We start from the raw sequence: 22,070 nt of genomic DNA on the forward strand, positions 1-22,070 counted from the left end.
CATGGTATGCGTTAAAGGCATCTGAGTGGCAGACCACTCCCCTCATGCTAGGCGTGTGCATGTGTGGCAAATTGCTTACCCCGTAGACACAGTCCTGGGCGTGAGGTCATGTGTTGGAGTCCCTGTGCTGGCTCCACGGCCTGCTCCTTGATTGGTCGCTGCAAGGACAGTTGGCAAGAAATTGTACTGGTGGCTGCCTGAAATCTGCTTAGCTCCTGCCTGAGTATACGTACATGGTAACTGTGCAATAAAGTCAGACCTGCTTCCTGCTTGGTCTCCGGAGGTCTTCAATAGTGACTCCGCAGCCACACTCTCCTCTACCCTGTTCCATGGACCTCCTCTCTGGATGAGACAGAGCCCATCACCTGGCACCCGAACAGGGATCTGAGGTAAGTCTACACGAAAGGGTGTGGCCCCGCACAGAGCAGTGAAGAAGGGGAAATGGGAACCTACCGAGTTCCACCACAGACTCACAGCTGCAAGTGCTGCACACTCTCTTGGATACTAGAGGTTTAACCCTGAATAAGAGAAGCCCAGAAGTTTTGGGACGTAGTGATAGATACCAGCCCATGGATCAGTGCCGCTGATGTTCCTGATCCTAGGATATGGGACAAGATAATGGCAAATGCACGGCAAGCTGAAGTGAGACAGGGGTATACTTTACCATGACATTTTTTTCCTATTATGACAGCCATTCAGCAAAGTTTAGGGGGCCCCGCAACAGATCCTTGTCATATAATGATGGCCCTGAGGGAAGATGAGGCTGTGAGAGACAGACAAGGGGAAAGCAGTGGTGGTGAAAATCTACTTCAAAGCAAGCAACCACAGCAGGTGCAGGAGGGAGAGAGACAGGAAATGGTACCGCTGGCCTTCATGGTACAAGAAGAGGTGACCCCAAATGGTGCAGGTGCACCTTCTACTGACAGGCAACAACTATATCCTTTCCTAAGTCAATGGCAACTGCCTCCTTATGAGGCAATGCCACAGCCAGCAAGGGACTGAGAAATGACAAGGCCACAGACAGGCCCAAGCCATGGTCTCCCAGAAACCCATTCCAGGAGGCCAGAGATCCTTTTGAAGATCTATGTGGATAAGAGATAAAAAGTGGGGTAAGAGGATACCAGCCTTCCCAGTCAACCCGGACCCCACACACAGCGCCCTGCCACTTGGTACCCACACATGTTGGGCACCCTGAAAGAGTTGAAGAAGGCAGTAAAAGAGGATGCACCCTGGGGGCCATTTGCAGAGCAAATGCTCAAATCGCTCAGTCGCTCAGTCTTGAACTTAATTGCACTCAGGACTGGAAGGACCTAGCCAGAGCAGCTCTTGAGCCGGCAACACTTTTGAAGTAGAAGGCATTCTTCTATGATGCGAGTGAACAGCAGGGAGATCGTAACCACACCACAAATGTTAACCTCCCAGCTGAATACCTGCAGGGCGAGGGAATCTACCGTCCCCTGTGGTACAAGCCACAGGCCCACCAAGTTATTTCCATCAGGTACGGCTCTGTGCTCTGAGAGCCTGGAGGAAGCTACCAGCTGGGGGAGGCACAGTTTCTCTACAGGGCTTAAGGCAGAGAGCCACCGAGGACTTGCCACAGTTTATTGACAGAGTAAACAAGGCAATAGAAGGGAAGGAGTCTCAGGAAGGAGCCAGGGCAGCACTAGCCAAGGGTCTGATCTGGGACGGACTAAAGAAGGAACATAGAGCAGCAGTGGCACCAGTACGCAATGGCACACTGGATGAATGGACTTTGGCCACCCAGGATAGAGGGACATAAGCAGCTTGAGCCTCTCTGCTGGCCTCAGCTATGGCAGTTACATAAAAGCAGGACTAAGGAGGCTTGCAGACAGCTAGTCAGAGAACGCAAAAAATATGCACCTTTTCTCCCCAATGGCTCTTTACAACCTGATGGAGTGAATCCCCAAGAGTTAAAATCTAATGCTTTTTGGCAAATGGATGTCACTCACTATGCACCTTTTGGAAATTTAAAATACATTCATGTAATCCTTGATGTCTATTCAGGCTGTGTAATGGCCACAGCCTCCACAGGAGAAACCACAAAAAGTCATCTCCCATCTACTTCAATGTTTTGGAATTATGGGTGTTCCCATGTCTATTAAGACTGACAAAGGGCCAGCCTATACCAGCAAGACATTTCAAGCAGGTTGCAATGAATGGCATATATAGCACTTAACTGGAATCCCCTATAACCCCCAGACTCAAGGCATCATAGAAAGAACACACAAGGAATTAAAGACCATGCTATAAAACACGGGGGAAACTATACCAAGTCTCCTCGAAATGCCTTGAACAAAACTTTATTTGCTTTAAGTTTTCTTTCAATGTCAAAATTGTCTATGGAAAAAGCAGCTCATAAACATTGGGTCCCCCTCATGGGGCCCTCCCATCTACCTATGGTCTCATGGAAGGATCCCATAACAAATGCATGGGGTGGTCTGGGGCCCCTCCTAACCATGGGTGGAGGGTTTGCATATGTTAACAGGAGCCTCACCCCATCTGGGTGCCTGGCAGAAAGTCAAGCCCTGGACCCCCAGAACCACCAACCAAGAAGATGAAGGAACTAACTCTGGAGGAAAAACCTCACAGGCAAAGAACTCAACAACACTAATGGACCTCACATAAAGTAACCTGGGGTGATCTTAAAGGTCTTGCTGACCAAGCCACCAGATTGGCCCCTTTGCCTGGTGGCAACCCCATCCCTGGGCCTATGATGGTGGTCCTACTGTGTGCAATGCTCACTGCTAACAGTGAAGCCTCCTGTTAGGTAAATTGAGCTTTGGTTACTAGGCCACCACCTTTAGCAGTTGCTAATTAGGAAGGGGCTTTACCTGAGCTCTTCTCTAATAATTCCAACCTTATTGATCCTGAGTTATTCATCCAGGAGGTGACGGTACCCTGGAACCAGCATTTCCATAGCTACTCTTCCCATTTGTTTCTCTGTAGTAGATAATGAAAACTATAATCCAGACAGTCACCTCTGTTTTGCTCTTGTCAATGAAACTATAATAAGCCTTATGTTGGGCTGTCTCTCACTGACCTAAGAGTTACAGTTAATACTACCTATGGCCATAGACTCCCCCATGGCAAATGCAAGAAACCCTTGCTGCCAACATGCCCAACAACACTTTTTGGAAAGCCCCCCGCCCCCCTGGATAATAATAGCATCCCATGGAATCAATGTGTCACTGCCATACTTTATCTCCTCGATGAGAGGAATTTCTCTGGAGAAGGACAACGTCTATGCTCCTGGGTGGGCACAGCTCCCTGGAATGTAACTGATGTGCCCCAAAACCATATTGGCCACTGCAGTACCTGCTACACAGGACGAGCCATTACCAACGGTTATGCAGGAAACAGTATGGCATGATAGATATTATGCTGGAATACTGTTGGCTGTTAGAGCCATCAAAGGGCATCAACCTGCTAGATGAATAGGTTGATATTGAGTCCAGACCCTTACCATTTGCCTTTATGCCAAATTATACCCATACCCTCTATGCACAGGTGTGTGTTATGCCACCCTTTGCCATGCTAATAATCAGTGATACTGAGGGCATAAATATCACTCAAACAGAGATCCCTTGTGCTGACAATATATCCTGCTGGCTCACAAATTGCCTAACCCCTGCTATGACAGCTGAACGTGTATTTATCCTCAGAGTGCCCCCAGCAGTCTGGCTTCCAGTGACCCTGTCCAGAGAGGGGAGGAGTCCGTGGGACATGGAGATGAAGAATCTTCTACACCAGACAAGGCGTGCAATTAGCCTCATCATCACTGGGATTATTGCCCTGGTGGCTGCCATCGCTGCCACAGCCACGGCCGCTGCTTCGCTCACCCAGAATATCCAGATGGCTCAGACTGTGGACAATGTGTCTACTGCCATGGCAGAAGCCTTTGCCATTCAAAATGATTAAATAACATGTCCTGAGCCACTATTTTAGTCATTCGGCAAGCACTAGACCTCCACAGGAACAACTAGATATTCTGTTTATGTTGTAAAGGCTCACTTATGACCCTGAATTTCATAGTATTCATGTCATCCAATATGCTGTATCTGAAAATGTAACCTTACACTTCTCCAGTTTTTCTCAGTATATTAAAAGTGCTTGGGATACTAAGGTAATTATAAAATCAATGAGACTAAGGTGTCTATCTTAACAGCCTCTTCTTTATTCCAGGGATTGAATAAACACTGGAAAAATCTGATAGCCAAGTTAACTTCTCCTTATAATGCTATTATCCTGGCCCTACTTTTTATAATAGTGATAATTTTTTTCTTGTGTTGTGAGACCCTTATGTAACCATGTAAAGGCCACCAAAAGAATAATAGCAATGCTGGCTAAAGTCCTTGCCACACAGTCAGAGGGGAGAGATGTGGGGACACGTGCACGGAGTGCTGCATACATGGCTTGTGTTAAGGGCATCTGAGTGGCAAACCTCTCCCCTCATGCTATGTGTGTAAGTGGCAAACACTTACCCGGTAGGCATAGTCCTACAGTCCCTGTGCCTGCTCCAGAGCCCGCTCCTCGATTGGTCACTGCAAAGACAGCTGGCCAGACATTGTACTGCTGGCTGCCTGTAATTGCCTGAGTATATGTTCATGGTAAATGTGCAACAGAGATCTTGAATAGCGACTCCACAGCCACACTCTCCTCTACCCTGTTCCGTGGACCTCCTCGCTGGATGAGAGAGCCCGCACATTAATCTCTTTGATAATGGGTTCAAGGGCATTACACTTTTTGCCATGAAGATTACACATTATTCGGCATATAATTTTAATAAACAGGACTTTCTCCATCCTCCTGATAGCTACATCCTTCACAGTAGGATTTTGCCACTCTTCCCATCAAGAGCGGGTATCTCTATCTCCACCCTTTGAGTCTGGGTTGGTCTGTGGCTTGCCTTGGCTGAGAGGAAGTGGTAAGCAATAGGTGGTGGTCCCAGGAGACCTTCATATTTCCACTCACTCTCTTGGAGTCCTGCCAAACTGCTAGGAAACTGCGTGGGCTAGACTAGTATCTTAGTTACCCTCCTCACTTCTGCCAGTACCCAGCCAGCAACCAGTCCATAGCCACCCACTTGCTGACTGCGGGTGCGTGAGTGACTCCAATTGCACTTGGATGGGCATGGTCCAGATCAACAGCACCAGACAACTGACCCACGAACTTGTGGAAATAATTATTGTTTTCAGTCATTAAGCTTTGAGGTAGTTCATTACACACCAATTGCTAACTGACACCTTCACTTTTGGCTCTAAATCCATGATCCTTCATGTGTTGGGTTGAAGACCCTCAGAGGACAAAGAAAAACCCTACCCACCCTGTATCCCACCATGCTTAGCTGCACACAGAGGTATGCAATCAAACCACATGGAAGTATTTTTGGAATTGCAGCCCTCTGATTTGAGTGATCCTTGAAAGAGATAATAAGGCCTGGTGGGGAGAGGGAGGAGATACTGCAGAGGAGCTGCAAAAGAAGACGTGCAGGCGACCACCTTCTCGAATCTAGTCTATAATGATTGATGGGTCTCCAAAGGCAGAATTAGGAAAAGTGAAGGACTTTTATGGGGAAGATGTGTTTGAGTGATATGATGGAAATTCATTTTCTAATCAACCCAATTCTGTGATGTAGAAATAGGCAGCATCTGAGAGAAGTGAGCTCTGTGGTGTTAGAGGTGACCGGGCAGAGGCTGAAGAAGTCCCACTTGGCAGGATGGGCAACTTTAAGTACAAGTTTTAACTAAGGAGCCTTGGACCTGGGTGTGGCTCTCATTCTCGCTCTATAGCCACGGAAGGCATAGAAAGCTTCCCTGAGGCCAATACTTCTTTGTGCAAATATGGGTCTGGACCATTTGTTTTAGTTTCAAGTGACAGAGAAATACATTAGCACCAGCTTTTGACTTAGGGAAGCAGAGTTCCTACTCCTCTACCTGTCTTTGAGGTCATTTATCTTCCAAGAGTGCTGCTGACGGGAACCCATCTCCCATCCTGCACACTGTCTGATCCTTGGCAAGATGAAGTCCTATCCCCAGACTCTGCCACTCCTCCTCTTCTCTCCGGCTGCCCCATCCTGGGCTCCCTCCCCTGGGAAGTGGCTGTGAATCACCCCTACCCTCACCATTTCCCTTTTCCAAACAGGCCGCGGGACATCAGCACACACGAGTGGGCAAGAGGGACGTTTAAGGACGACACCACGTGGAGCTTTTATCCCAGGGCCCTGTGCACCCCCCAAAAGCCCTGGGTTGGGACAGAGAGTTGGGCAGTTGGATCTCAAAGTTCCGAGGGTCTGGGGTCTAACGGGTGCCCGTTCTAATGCACCCTCCCACACTGCCGGGTGGCACATTCCTCATGAGAACCGTCATGGAGGAGTCCAACGGCCTCACCTGGGCACCTGAGGCTGCCAGTGCTCGTATGCCTGTTGACGTGCAGTAGGCAAGGAACAGAGCTTCTCTTAGAGGCATATTTTTGTTCCATCTATAAGAAGACTCTGAGAGAAGGTCAGTATTTAGGTCCCAGAGCTAAAAACCAGGAAGAAAAGACCACCATGGTGAAGGGCCCTAGGAAGGGCCTCAAGGGCAGAGGAACTTGGGACAAAAGGAGAAAGGAGCTGGGAGCTTCTTATCCCTGCCTTAACATCTGTGTTGGCGTTTCTCAGCCCTTAAGAAGCTGGGAGAGCCCTTGAAGGGAGTTAGGAGAGTCATTGAGTTCAGGAGTCATGAACTTTCAGGGTCTAGAAGTAAGGGGGACATTTTAACCAAGTGTAATAGTTAGTTATTGCTGTGTAACAAATGATCACTAACCCAGTGGCTCAAAGGAACACCCACTGATTATCCCACAGTGTTCGTGGTTCAGGAGTCTGGGCTCAGCTGGGTTGTTTTTGCCCAGGGCCTCAGAGGCCCCATCAAGGTCTTGGCTCTCCTGCCTTCCCTTCTGGAGCTCAGCGACCTCTTCCAAACTCTTGTGACTGTTGGCAGGATTCAGTTCCTCAGGATTGAGGAGTGAGGCCCCTTCCTTTACCACATGCCCCTCCATAGGAGCTCGAATGCTGGCTGCTGGCTCCTCAAGGCCAGCAGAATGCATATCTCCAGTCAGCCAAGGTGGAGGCTTCTGTTAACAATAGCATCATGGGAGTGGCAACCCTTTGCTTTTGTCATATCCTGTTAGAATCAAGCCACTGGTTCTGCCCACACTCCAGGGGAAGGGTGTGTTGCCATATGGAGTCCTGTACAAATCTCATTTATCTCGCAAGAGTTTGAGGAAGAGATGGCAGAAGCAGCCGCAGACGTGAATGGAGACGTGTCAGAGGAAGCAGAGGACGCAGAGGGTCTTGCATTAGATGACAGTGGTAAGGAGGTCACTGCCAACCTCGCCTTCCTGTCCCTCTCGGCCACTCACTGCTCGCAGGCCAGCCCACCTGGGTCTCAGCTTCTCCATCTTCCCAGTGGGCGTGTTGTCCTGGGGAAGCTGGAGCGGGGCAGGTGCAGGGGCTTCCTGTGACGGCCGTCTCCGCACGGCACCTGTGCCCTCTTTGTTTCAGGTGTCTACCAACAAGTCACAAACCTCCTGGACATCATGGACAGTGAGCCAGCAGAGACAGACATGGCTGGGGCAGGCCTCGACATGCGGAAGACCCTGGCCTCGGGGATCATCACAGAGAAGGCCACCGCCGAGCCCTCTGTGGTGATCCGCGCTCTTACCCGCTGCCTGCAGGTGCCAGAGGTAGGGCCGCCTTGCCCTGCACACCTCTTCTGAGCTCAGCCTCCTTCTGCTACTCAGCTAACAGTCATGACCGTCACAGGTGCAAAGCTGTGCTGGGATGCAGAGACGAGGAGCGGCAGGGGCTGGACCGCTCACATTTTCCAGGCTCCCTGTGTCGTGGTACCTGGGTTTGGGAGCCGCCTGGCTGGGCCGTGGGCTCTGGATTGGCCGTTACCTTTGGCTGCATGGGCTGCGAGAACAAGAGTACCAGAGACTTCGTGGCTTAACATTTATTTTCTAGATTCCAGGAATCTATAATGGAGGTGCCGGCAGATTTGGTTTGTGCTGTGGGCTCTTTTCCTGTCGGTAGACAGCTGCCTTCTACTGTCCTCATGTGACTTCCTCTGCATGCTTGAGGAAGAAAGCTCCCCTCTGCCTTCTCCTCCTCCCACTGAATCAGGGCCCCACACTTCTGACCTCATGTAACCCTAGTTACCTATCAAAGGCCCATCTCCAAATGCCATCCAACTCGGGGTTTAGGGCTTCAGTGTAAGATTTTGAAGGAACACAATTCAGTGTGTGTGTGTGTGTGTGTCTGAAAAGCATGCACATGTGTGGGCAACTTGTGTACTATTGCAGGGGTTGGCTAACTCAGGGAGGAGCAGTCCCCAGAAGTCAAAGATCAGGAAGTACAGATAAAAAATGATGAATACATAGGCCTTAAACAGAGATCAGTGTCAATAATCAGACAATGAACAAGTACACATATTTAAAAAATTAATGTGCAACAAATATTTTATTTATTCATTAATTAGCGGAGAAACCAGTAAAATGGTAGAAGCTGTTCAAATGAGAATTTTACCTATGGAGACTTTTCTTCTTTACCAGATAAAAATCCACTGGCATTGCCCTGGCTGAAAATGGTTTTCACAGCTGGGGGTGGGGAGAACGTTTGCATTGTTATCAGTTTAATACAATTTAATTTCTATGCCTATAGAGCTGTAAAATAGCCCAGACAATCCAGGGCAAGCTAAGATGCACACCCCTATAGACCCTGATAACCCCGGAGCATCTGCCAGACAGCAGCACCAAGCCCTCCTCTGGAAGACAGCCAATAGTCACCTGTCAGTCAGCTCCTAAGTCTTTGATAGCTCTTCTCTTGTCCAAACACCCACCCTCCCTCCCTCCCTCCCTTCCTCCTCCCCTCCCTCCCTCCCTCCCTTCCTCTCTTTTTTTCTGATTGACACATAATAATGGTACATATTTACGGGGTACAAGTGAAATTTTGATTCATGTGTACCTTGTGAAATGTTCAAATTGGGTAATTAGCATATTCATCCCCTTAAACTTTTATCAATGTCTTTATGGTGAGTACATCCAATCTCTCATCCAGCCCTTTGAGACAAACCTGCATTATTGCTGATTGTACTCACCCTGTTGGGCATCGGAACACCAGAACCTCTTCCTCTTGTTGACCTGGAAAGTTGTACCCCTGACCAACCTCTCTGCCTCCTCCTTCCTCTCTCCTCCCTATTCCTCTCAGGCTCTGGTGGTTACCCTTCTACTCTCATCTCCTCTGAGATCGACCGTTTATGAGGCTCTGCACAAATGAGGTCATGCAGTATTTGTCTTTCTGTGACTGGCTTATTTCACTTAGCATGATGTCTTCCAGGTCCATCCTCTTTGTCACAAATGGCCAGGACCTCGTCTTTGTATGGCTGAATAATCTTCCATTGTGTATATATAGAGATCACATACTCTTTTTCAGCTGATGGATATTTAGGTTGATTCAAATCTTGGCTGCTGTGAATCTGTACTCCTATGTGTACTGATTATTATTTTGTAAAATTAGAGCATTATAATTATACATAGTATTTGGGTTCATTTTGGCAAAAATCATACATGGCCTGGAATTTGATTTCAATACCCATCCCCCCCCACATTTCCTCCCCTCCTCCCTCTCCCTATTCTTCCTTCTCTCCTTCTACTGATCTTTCTTTCACTCCATTATTAACTTATTTATGATTGGTACTTTGTACATACACATAAGGATAGAATTCCCTTTGGTACCTTTATATTGTAGATAACGTGATTTTATTAGATTAATTTCATATTTTTCCCCTTTCTCTCCCTCCCTTTTGTTCTCCTCCTACTCCACTGACTTTCCCTATATCTTTATGATAACAGACCCCCTTTTCATCTGCCTTCTTTCACTTATTTTCTTTAGCTTCCACATATCAGAGAAAACATTGGACCTTTGATTTTCTCAGCCTGGCTTATTTCACTTAGCATGACTGTCTCTATTTCCATCAACTTACCAGCAAATACCATCATTTCATTCTTCTTTGTGGCTCAGTAGTACTCAATTATGTATATACACCACATTTTCTTGATCCTTTCATCTATGATGGGTACCTGGGTTGGTTCTATAATTTGCTTATTGTGAATTATGCTGCTACAAACATTGATGTGGCTGTATTTCTAGAGTATGATGATTTTAGATATTTTGGATAAACACCAAGGACTAGGGTAGCTGGATCACATGGTGGTTCTATTCCTAGTTTTTTGAGGAATCTCCACACTGCATTCCCAAGTGGTTGTACTAACTTGCAATACCATCAACAATGTATGAGTGTACCTTTTCCCTCACATCCTCCCCAGTATTTATTATTATTTGTGCTCTTGATCATTGCCATTCTTATGGGAGTGAGATGAAATCCTAATGTAGTTTTGATTTGTATTCTCCTGATTGCTGGAGATGTTGAACATTGTTTTATATATTTGTTGGCCATTTGTGTTTCTTATTTTGAAAAATTATTTTTTGGTTCTTTGGCTCATTTATTGACGGGGATTTTTTTTTTTTGGCATTGAGTTGTTTTGAGTTCTTTATATGTGCAGAATATTAATCCCCTTCAGAGGAGTGACTGGCAAAGATTTTCTCCCATTCCAGAGGCTATCTCTTTACTCTATTATTCCTTTGTGGTGCAGAAACTTTTTAAATTTGATGGCATCCCAATTATTGATTTTTGGTTTTATTTCTTGAGCTTTAGGGGTCTTGTTAAGGAAGTCAGTTCCTGTTCCTATATGATGGAGTGTTGACCTTTAGGTTTTCTTCTAAGAGTTGCAATTCCTAATACCTAGGTCTTTGATCCACTTTGATTTAACTTTTCTGCACAGTGAAAGATAAGAATCTAACTTCATTCTCTACATATGGATAGATATCCAGTTTTCCCAGCACCATGTATTAAAAATCTTCAACAATTCTTTTTGGCACCTTTGTCAAGTATCAAGTGGCTGTAAATATATGAGTTTGTCTTGGTGTCTTCTATTCTTTCCCATTCATCTTCATGTCTATTTTTATGCCAATACCATGCTGTTTTTCTACTGTAGCTCTGTAGTTTAATTTGAAATCAGGTATTGTAATGCCATCTACATCACCTTTTTCTTTTTAAAAATATTTTTAGTTGTAGATGGATACAATACCTTTATTTTATTTATTTATTTTGATGTGGTGCTGAGGATCGAACCCAGTGCCTCATACATCCCAGGCAAGCGCTCTACCTCTGAGCCACAACCCCAGCCCCACTGCATTACTTTTCTTGTTCAGAATGGATTTGGCTATTCTGAGTTTCTTATTCTTCCAAATGAATTTTAGGACTGATTTTTTTTTTAGTTCTGTAAAGAATGTAATTGGTATTTTGATGGGGATTGCATTGAATCTGTATATTGCTTTTGGTAGTATGGCCATTTTGACAAAATTAATTCTGCCTAGCCAGGAATATGGAAGGGCTTTCCATCTCCTATCATCCTCTTCAATTTCTTTCTTCAGTGTTGTATAATTTTCATTGTAGAGGTCTCTCACCTCCTTGGTTAGAGTCATTACCAGGTTTTTTTTTTTTTTTGAGATTATTGCCAAAGAGATGGGTTTCCTGATTTATTTCTCAGCTGAATTGCTGGTGGGGTATAGATAAATCATTGATTTATGAGTTTTGATCTTGTATCCTGGTACTTTATCATCTCTAAAAGTCTTCTGGTGAAATTTTTTAGTCCCCTAAATACAGGATCATGTCATCAGGAAGCAGTGATAGTTTGACTTTTTCTTTTTAAATTTATATCCCTTTAATTTCCTTCTCTTGACTGATTGATCTGGCTAGAGTTCCAGGAACTACATTGAATAGAAGTGGTGAGAATGCACGTTCTTCTCTTCTTCCTGATTTTAGAGGAAAAACTTTTAGTTTAGTAAGGCATTGGCTTTGGGCTTGTTATACATAGCCTTTATAATGCTGAGGTAAATTCCTTCTATCCCTAGTTTCTCCAGTGTTTTTAATATGATTGTTGCTGTATTTTATCAAAGGCCTTTTCTGCATTTATTGAGATGATCATATGGTTTTTGTTCCTAATTCTATTTAAGTGGTGAATTATATTTGCTGATTTGCATATGTTTAAACAACCTTGATCTCTGTGAGGAAGCCCACTTGATCATGGTATTTTATCTTCTTCATGTCTCTTCAAATGCAGTTAACTAATGTTAAGGATTTTTGCATCTATGTTCATCACAGATATTTGTCTGAAGTTTTCTTTCCTAGATGGCTCTCTGTCTGGCTTTGGTATCAGAGTTACACTTGCTTCCCTGAATGTGTTTGGGAGTGTTCCCTCTCTTTCAATTTCATGGAATAACTTGGGAAAAACTAGTATTAGCTCTTCTTTAAAGGTCTGGTAGAACTCAGCTGAGGATCCATCTGATTCTGGGCCTTTGTTAGTAGGCTTTTATTTTTTGGTGCTGAAGATTGAATCCAGGGGTGCTTACCCACTGAGATGCACCCCCAACCCTTTTTATTTTGAAACAGGTTCTCACCAATTTGCTCAGGGCTTTGCTAAGTTGCTGTTATCATCCTTGAATTTGTGTTCCTTCTGCCTCAGGTTCCCAAGTTTCCGGGATCACAGTTGTGTACCACCACACCCAGATGCTGGAAGGCTTTTAATTGCTGTTTCCATTTCATTACTTGATATTGGTCTGTTTAAACTTTCTGTATCTTCCTGTTTCCATTTAATCAGATGATATGTATATAGAAATTTGTCAGTATCTTCTAGATTTCACAGATTATTGGAGTATAAATTTTCAAAGTAGTTCTAATGATCATCTGGATTTCAGAAGTATCTGTGGTGATATCTCCTTTATCATCTCTGATTATGTTCATTTTGGTCTTCTCTCTTTTAGTTAGTTTGGTTAAAGGTTCATCATTATCATTTATCTTTTCAAAGAACCAGCTCCTTGTGTTGATCTTATGAATTTTTTTTCTCAATTTCTTTAACTTTGGCTCCGATCTTTATTATTTCTTGTCTTCTACTGATTTGGAAGTTAGTTTGTTCTTCTTTGTAAGGCCTTTGGTTGGAGAATAAACTTACTTATTTGGGATCTCTCTACTTTTTAAAAATGTAGGCACTCAATGCAATGAATTTTCCTTTTAATATAGCTTTCATACCTTTCTCCAAATTTTGGTGTGTCATATTGTTGTTTTCATTTTTTCCTAATATTTCCTTGATTTCTTCTTTGCTCCATTCTTCATTTAAACAGTATTGTTTAATCTTCATGTGTTTATGTGATTTCTATTATTTTTCTTGCTGTGTTTCATTCCATTAAGGTCCAATGGAATACACAAGATTACATCTTTTTTTTGTATTTGCTAAAACTTATATTGTAACCTAGAATATGTTCTATTTTGAAAAAGGTTCTATGAAGTGCTGAGAAGGTAAATTCAACTGTTTTGAGATGAAACATTCTGCAGATGTCTATTAGATCCATTCAATTTATACTATTATTTAGGTTATACATACCTTTATTTGTTTTATGATTTGATGACTTGGTCTATTGGTGAGAAGGGTGTGTTAAAATTACACATTGTTATTATATTAGGGTCTATCTAGGATTTAATATCAAGGAGTAATGTAACTGGGTGTGTTGACATTTGGGGCATACATATTTGTCATTGTTCTTGTTGAATTATTCCCTTTGTTAGGATGTAACAGCCTTCTTTATCTCTTCTGATTAACTTTTGCTTGAAATCAGCTTTGTCAGATATGTGAATAGCTATTCCAGCTTGTTTTCAGAATTCATTTGCATGGATTTTATCCATCCTTTCATTTCCAGGCTTTCAGTGTCTTTGCCTGGAGATGATTCTCTTGCAAACAGGATCTATCTGGATCTTGTTTTTTGATCAATTCTACTAATCTATGTCTTTTAATTGTGGAGTTTAGACCATTTATATTCAGTGTTGTTATGGATATGTGTTTATAGTTTGCTGCTGTTTAATTTTTTATTATATTTAATTCTGTCTTGATTCTTGTTAGATGATTAATCTTTTATTAATCTTCATTTATTTGGGAGTTTTTGGGATTTTTTTGGTGGGGGGATTCCATTGTGTGCAATTTAGCTTTAGAATTCTTTGTAGTGTTGGCTTGGTTGTCATGTATTCTTTCAGTTTATCTTTGTCATGGAAAGTTTTTATTTCTCCATCAAATATGAAAGAGAGCTTTATTGGGTACAGTAATCTTGGTTGACAATTGTTTTCTTTTAGAGATTGAAATATCTCAATCCAGGCCCTCCTTAATTTTAGTGTTTAAGTTAGTAAGTCAGAAGTGAGCCTTATTGATTGGTTTCCTCTAAATGTGACCTGATGTTTCTCTCCTGCAGCTTTAATATTCTTTCCTTATTTTCTATGTTAGGCATTTTGATTATGATGTGTCTTGGAGAACTTCTCTTCTGATCAAGTCTATTTGGGATCTTTTTTGTGGATGTCTATCTCACTTATGATATGTATGGGGAAAGTTTTCTGTGACTATCTTGTTGAAAATGTTCTTAATACCTTTAGTTCTTCATGCCTTTATCTCCGTGTTTTCTTCTATCCTGATGATTCTCAGGTTTGATGTTTTTACAGAGTTCATATACATTCTAATCATGTTCTATTATTTTTCCTTTTTATATTATTCTGTGTATTTAAGTTCATGTATCTCATATTCAAGGCCTTAGGATCTGTTTTAAAGGGTTGAGGTAGTATTTTCTATACAATATAATTTGTTGATGATGTTTTCAAGTGAATTTTAAAATTTGATTCATGTGTCTTTCATTTCTAGGAGTTCTGATTGCTTTATTTTTAATATTTCTATTTTTTTATGGAAATGGTCTTTAATATCTTGAATTTTCTCTCTTAATTAATTCATCAGATCTTACTTTAGTTCATTGAACATTTCAAGAATCAGTTTTTAATAATAAGAATTTCATCCACTTCAATATCTGTGGGATCTTTTGTTGGGGGATTATGAATTTTTTTGTGTGTGAGGGACAATTTGTTTGAGTTTTCAGAGGTCCTATACTTGTGCATCAATTGAGTTTGTTTCCCCTTAGTCTTTTATATGTGTGTCCTTATGTATAGTTCTTTTAAATTCTAGTATTTCTTTCTGTTTTTGATATATGAGTAAATGTTGATGGATGGTCCTGAAGTTCCCCTTTGGTTGTTCTTTCTTGGGGCCTGGTTTTTGGTTTTGGGGTTTTCATCTCCAATTTTATGAGTTGAAGTAATGTTTAGGTTCAGGTGGGGCTAGATCATATGTGGGGTGAGATTCACTGTTGTTTGGGTTGTGAGTATTTCTCAGCAGCAGAGTCTCTACTCTGTAATTTTGAAGTGGCCCAATCATTTTCCATCCCCTCTTGGAGGAGGGAGCCAGGAATAACATTGATGTCAGTAACAGATTGTATAGTTTTAAGATAAATGTCCAATGTCTACTATGACATATGTAATATTACCACCTATATAGGAATGGTGGGGGTTAGCATTTAACATCAGCTTGAACAATACAAAACTGTCCACTATTTCAGGCATTCGACATCAGGTGTTTACTATGCTGTCCACCATATTAATAATAATGTCAACATGAAGGGGGGTGAATTACATAAACTATATAATTTTACTATTTGGTGGGATTATGGTTTCTTATGTAAAGAGAAAATAGGGTGAGAGGGTGGGAGTAAGTAGAAAATATTTTTAAAAAGGGATCAGAGGAGATACAGGAGGTTGGTAGTAGATGCTGGCTGTAAGGAAGAAAGAATAAAAGATTTCCTAAAGTAATAAAGAGAGGAAGTGGAAACAGAAATTTGGTTGTTAATGGGGGAAGAGAGTGAAGAAGTAGAGATAAGAGGGGAAAGAACCATGGTACAAAACAACTAGCAACTGTAAGATCAAATCAACTCACACCTGCTTATAACTGAATCATACCTAAGACAAATCAAGGCTAAATAATAAGTGTAGAAGGAAGCAATTAATGTGAAAGTAAAATTATACAAATACTCATATATTTTTCAAACCTATCCATGGTGACTACACACCTCCCCCCATCCACAAAAGCATGCATAATGGAAAAAAGTAAAAAGTAATATAATATGGTGAAGTGAAATTTGAAAAAAATTAAATAGTTAAAATTTACAAAGAAGGATAAAAAGTATGAATATGGCAGAAAGAAGAATAAAGAAGTGAAAAAAAAAGAAAAATTTAAAAATTCTTGCTGAGAAATAAAGGGCTTATTTCTGCTGAGGTGGTCAAAACTGTTGGCCAGGATGGATTTTCATTCTTTGTATTTGCTTTTGGCTCTGTAACCCTTAGTTTGGAGGTTGGGGGTCGTTAGGCCCAATGCATTTGTGTTCCTCACTTAGCTTCCAGGCTTTGTGACTGGGAAGCACAACTGGTTGTAGTACATTTCAGCTTTGAGTTGTCTGGTACATGATGGGCTCAATACAATTTGGGTATTGACAGAATGTGCATTTCTGTGGTGGAGGTGCTAGAGTTCTGAACTAGAGATTTTGGTAATTGGAATTTAGTCTTTTTTTAAAAAAAATTTATTTGTTCTTTTTAGTTATATATGACAGTAGAACATATTTGGACACATCCCGCACACATGGAGTATAACTTCCCATTCTTGAGGTTGTACATGGGGTGGAGTCACACTGGTTGTGTATGTATATATGAACATTGGAAAGTTATATTCCTATTCATTCAACTGTCTTTCCCATTTCCATCCCCTGTCTCTTTGGGGTTTAGTCTTGACTGAACTTTGGAACTCTTGGTAGGAGTTTGAGAGTTGATCCACAAGCTGGATTGCTGGGGAGATGTCCCACTCGGCAGGATGTCTGGATCTCTAGGGTCTCTGATAAAATCCACTTTCAGGGAAGAGGGACGGCACCTCCACAGGTTTCAGCTTCACTATTATGAATACTAATTACTGGGTATCTGCTGTGGGGTACAGATGCTCCTGTGTGGTCACTATAGCATCAACAGCAAAAGTAGCTTTCTCCCGTGGGATCCAGAGCCTGAATGGTTCAGACACAATTTCCTTTGTGCCTAATTTAATCTCTTTGGTTCAGGTGCCTTCTGGAAATTGATTTAAGTTGGCTCAGGCGTTCCCAATCTCCTGTCTCTGCTCGCGGTTGCACTGCCTGGTGGCGGCCAGAACTACTCTTACTGATTATCCTTGATCACAAATGAAGGCTGGTCTTGTTGTCTCTTACCTGGCTATTTATAGAGTGTATAGACCTCCTTGAACTTGCCTTGAAAACCTAGAGCACGCGTTCTCAATGGTGTGATGTTGCCCCTGGTGTTCTCACTGGGATGAAGCATGGACATGTGGACAAGCACTGTGCTATTTAAGTTTTGTTGGAGGAACACTTAGGGAAAAATGTCTAAAAAGTCTCCTTAAGTGGGTACTACAACTGCTGCTACTACTACCAACTATTATTAATAGTTGAGAAATACATGTCTGGAGATATACAGTATTGAGCAGTGACTAAAGCCACACCACTAATATCCATCCAGGTACTTTCCCAAAGCTATTGCTGATTGGAATTTTAGGAAACTCTATTAGTTGCTACCCCAAGACTAGGAAACCAAGGCCAAGACTTTCGTGTTGCATGTCAACAGAAGAGCTAAGAAATTTGAGTGAATTCCTCTTCTTGAGGTCCCCAGATTTTCTGAGATTTCTGGACTTTCTACCACATGAGGCATTTCTCCAGAACTCTCATTCCTTAAGAGTGCCTTTTCATATCTGACCCTTGCATGACTGTCCAGGTATGGTCTGGGTGCACAATCCATCCATCCAATCTCATCCTAAGGCAGGTTATTTTAAATGGTGCCAAATTTTGCCCACATAAGAATCAAAAGAGAGGAAGAGACAAGTTTCTGGGTCTCAAAGTTCCCCCATCAGGGTGAAGAGCTATTTGGGGTCTTTTAAAAGGGCAGTACTAGTTGTGGGGAGGACTGTGTGTGTTGACCATTTGACACCTGCCTTGCTGACTATTGGCCAAAACTGGGAAGAGAAGCCATTTGTAAGTCGAATGGACAGGGACGGTTGGATGGGTGGGAGGGAAGTGGGAGATGTGGAGGCGGAGACCTGGTGGTTGGAGGGTGGTGGTGGCCGTCTCTGGATGGGATTCTGATGGAGAAGAGAGGGAGGGAGAGGAAGTGAACACATGGTGCTGGGACAGGGCCTTCCCACCTGCCTGCTTCTCTCCCAGATCTCCACCCAGCGCAAGATCAACATTTACAACATCCTCCAGGAGATCATCCAGCAGGAGGGGGAGCTGGAGGAGCCGTGTGTGCAGAGGCTGGTCACCGTTGCCTCCAAGGAGATGAGGGAGATCTCCGAGGTAGCCAGCTGGGCTCCGTCCGTCATGCCTTCCCCCCACAGCCCAGGCCTCTGGGGGGCTGGGGATGCCCAAGGCCCTGGGGCAGTCACTTCTGGGTCGGGGCTGGGTGGGGGAAGGCTGAGCCTGAGCCAGGAGGATGGAGTGGGCGTGGGATCGTAGGGGTTTGTGAAGTCCTCGCCACAGGTGGCCCCCGTCCCATCCCCTGCAGGTGGAGGGCTACACAAAGGCAGAGGTGGCCAGTGACACGCTGGTGGCTCTGTCGCGGAACCACTTCAGCCTGGTCATGTATGAGCTGCAGCACCACCTCAAGCCCCTCCACCTCACGGACGAGTTTGTCGTCGTTACCTTGGCCAAGATGGCCAATGGCAATGGTGGGTTGGGCCCCAGTTTCTGCCCTCTGGGCCCCCGGGCTCTGGCCTCGCCCCAGTCCTTGTCTCTCCATGGCTCTTTTCTTTCCTCATCTCTTCCTCTCCGTGGTTTCTGTGTCTCTCAGGTTTTAGGACTCTCGCTCTCAGCCTCTCATTTCTGTCTTATCCCTGCTCCCCCCTTTCCTCTCCCTGCATCAGTTTTTGTCTTCCCACCTCCATTTCCCTCTTTCCTTCTCTCCCTCCCTCTCCTTTCCCCCTGGGCTCTGAGCCTCAGTGATGAGTAGAACACCCACGGCCCTCGTCCTCAGGAGTGGCCGTAAACAGGCAAACACCTGATACCAGGAGCTGAAGGGCGTGACAGGAAGATCCTAGTGGCCATTGGAGACCAGGGTGAAGGCAGGGGCTCTCATCCTGTAGGGCCTCGGTGAGGAAGCCATATTTAGGCAGAGACCTGAAAGACGAGAGGATGTCTGAGTAAGGAAGAGGGTAGAGGAGAAGATTCCAGGTGCAGAGGAGCACTAGGCGCCAAGTCCCTGTGGCAGGAAAGAGCTTGAATTATCTGAAGAACCGAGACGTGGCTGGGGCTGGAGTTGGGAAGCAGGGGGAGAAGGGCACAAGTGAGGGAGAGGTAGGCAGGGCCCAGTGGCCGGGGGAAGTCTGGACTTTATTTGAGGACACTGGAGCTTCTGATGGGTTCCAAGCAGGTGGCTCGAGCTGCCATGCCCTCGGTGAGCGGTGGATAGCCGTGAGATGGCCCTGGCAGGTGGGACGTGGAGGTGCATTGTGTGGGGGGAGAAGGCCCAGGGGCCAAGCGCTGTGTGTCGGCTAGGTTTGCCTCCTGAGATGGGAAGCACTAGAAGAGTGGGAGGGCTCCAATTAAGAAACATGGTTCTGTGAGGTGTCTCCACAGAGAGGCCACGTGGGCAGCTGACTTCGGGATGTACAGGTCAGAGGGCAGGTCTGGCCTCTGTTCCCAGCAGCCTGTGATGGCAGGTGGCATTCAAAGCCATTGGGACCCCGAGAGTAAAGGTAGAGCAGGAAGAACTGGGGACCAGGACCCAGCCTGGAGGAGCCCAACGTGGAGAAGCCCTAGGAGGAATCATAATGAGGAAAGGGAGGAAGGTGGAGTCCTGAGGCCTGTTGGGGAGAGCACCTGCTCCCCATCCAGGTGGACAACGTCCTGAGTCAAAAAATTCACCTAACCTCCCGAATACCGTGGCTTAGTGACACAGGGCACCGTAGAACCTGGTCGTTTCCCCTGGTGGCAGTCAAACCGACTGGGAGCTGCTGGTGGCCTGTGGCTGCCCAGCATTACAGGAGAGTAGTGCCCCATGTCACTAGCCTAGGAGAAGGTCCACTTTCAAAACTGAAAGTACAGATTCTCCTGAATGCCTGTCACTTTGTACCACTGTCAAGTCCAAAGCCGCAAGTCCTTGCAATTCAGGAAGGGCCAAAGCACCCATGTGTCCACTTCTATTGAGAGGGCCAGTGGGCGAGGCTGGAGGAGGTGCAGGAGTTGCCTGGGTGCTGGGCACGGGGGCCTGTGGAAGGCCAAGAGAGGAGGGGCTGCAGCCGGGCGGCCAGCAGGGCCAAGGAGGGGCCTAGGTCTGTGGATGCTGCTGCCAAAGATCCCGGAGAAAGGGAGCCCACGGGGGACGTAGGCTTTTTAACTTCATTATTATCAATATATATGGTTTTTACTGTTCCAAGTCTGAAGAAGTCGGCGGGAGGTGCTGTCAGTGTGGGAGGCGGGGCGGGGCTTGTAGGGAGGGACAAGGTGCTGCTGGAGGATGACCCTGTCACGGTCCCCTTTCTTCCATCTCTCTAACTTCCTCTCTACACACCCCGGGGACCCTCCGTGGGGCCCGATGTGCTCCAGGAGCCTGGACTGTGCCTCTGCTTTTCCCCTGCTTCTCGGTGGTGCTTTGGGCCCCTGTCCCCAGCCCCTCGTGGCCTGCTCTGCCCCTCCCTCCCCTCCCTCCCCTCCCTCCCCTTCTCCTGCCTGCCTCCTCCTCCTTCCCCATGTCCAGCCCCTCCTTTCACACAGGGTGGAATCCCACACGACTTCCTGAGGCCCCAGGAGGTATGGGTTCCCTGGATCTGGACTGTCAGGGACTGGAGGCGGTCGGCAGTGGGACTTTCCTCTCAGCCTTGCCCTGGCTCCGCCCTGCAGTGACTTCTGTGACCTCTGTCCCCATCCCGCAGTGTTTGAGTTCATGCCGTACATGGGCATCACTCTGGCTACCATATTCACGATGCTGAGGCTGGCCAACGAAGCCAAGATGCGCCAGGTGATATGTAGCGGTGCGTGTCCACGTGTGTCTGTGGGTCTGTCCTGGTCAGAGTCAGGGAGGGGGATGCAGGGTGAGGAGAAGGTAGAGGAATCTTGAGCGAGAGGTATGTTCTTCATTTTCCCCGACATTTGCTCAGTCTCCTGTTTGTTTGGCCTCTGATGGGCTCTCCCGGGGTCAGGTGGCTGAGACATGTGGAGGCCTTTTACAAGACCATGGCATGGGGGTAGAGGCCGTCATGTGCCTCTGTAGCTTGCTTTGTAGTTCAGTGTTTGAGACCAGAGAGGGGGTGCACGTTCAAAGAAGGGGACGTCAGGGAAAACCTCTCCCTTGAGGTTAGACTCGGTCATGTCTTGAATGCAATTTGAATCTGATCAGCTTGCCCAGAGCACGGATGACTTGACATTTATTTTCTTGATGATCAAGAAAAGGAGGGTCGAGCGTGTTTGCTGGGCTCTGCCTGGGAATCCCCAGGACATGGGAAGAGAGTTGTATTCCAGGCCCCACCTCAGACCCTGCCTCAAGGGCAAGGGGCTTGGACACCCCTGTGTGCTCGACTGTCACCCAGGTGGCACAACCGGGGAGCCAAGGGGGTGAGAAGGGGGGAGGGTCTCAGCAACCCAGAGATGGGCTAGGAAGATTTGGCTCTGCTTCCGGCCTCTGGCCCTATCCGCCTCCTCTGCTGCCGGCAGCCATGGAGACCTTCTGTGAGACGGTGCAGTTTTACCTGAGGCACCTGGAGGACAGCGTGTACCCCGTGATGACCGAGGAGCAGTTTGCTCTGAAGCTGTTCCCCATGTACCGCTACTTCGTGACCGTGTGGCTGAGGCACCACAACCCCGAGGTGAAACTGCGCCCTTCCAGGGCACCTGTTCCCCTTTGCCACACTCAGCAGACTGGGCTGGGAAGGGCTGAGGGACCCCGGGTCCAGCCTCTCTAGGGTTCTCTAGGGGCTAGAGAAGCTGGGACCTGCCGGAGGGCAGAGCTAGCCACGTGGAG

General features: G+C 45.5%; 1 protein-coding gene across 1 annotated transcript in view; it reads left to right on the plus strand.

Annotated features, from left to right (window-relative positions):
* Positions 1-6,384: 6,384 nt before the first annotated feature.
* MROH2A (maestro heat like repeat family member 2A) overlaps positions 6,385-22,070 on the plus strand; it is a gene marked incomplete at its 5' end in the record, with an annotated part of 60,582 nt that continues 44,896 nt past the window's right edge. The window contains 7 exon segments of the mRNA XM_081261760.1: positions 6,385-6,433; positions 7,274-7,369; positions 7,562-7,743; positions 18,281-18,412; positions 18,621-18,783; positions 20,986-21,084; positions 21,764-21,915. Of these exon segments, the coding sequence (XP_081117886.1) occupies positions 6,385-6,433; positions 7,274-7,369; positions 7,562-7,743; positions 18,281-18,412; positions 18,621-18,783; positions 20,986-21,084; positions 21,764-21,915 (873 nt within the window).

Source organism: Spermophilus citellus (genome assembly GCF_964194105.1).
Source record: "Spermophilus citellus genome assembly, chromosome: 11".
Lineage (NCBI taxonomy): Eukaryota > Metazoa > Chordata > Mammalia > Rodentia > Sciuridae > Spermophilus > Spermophilus citellus.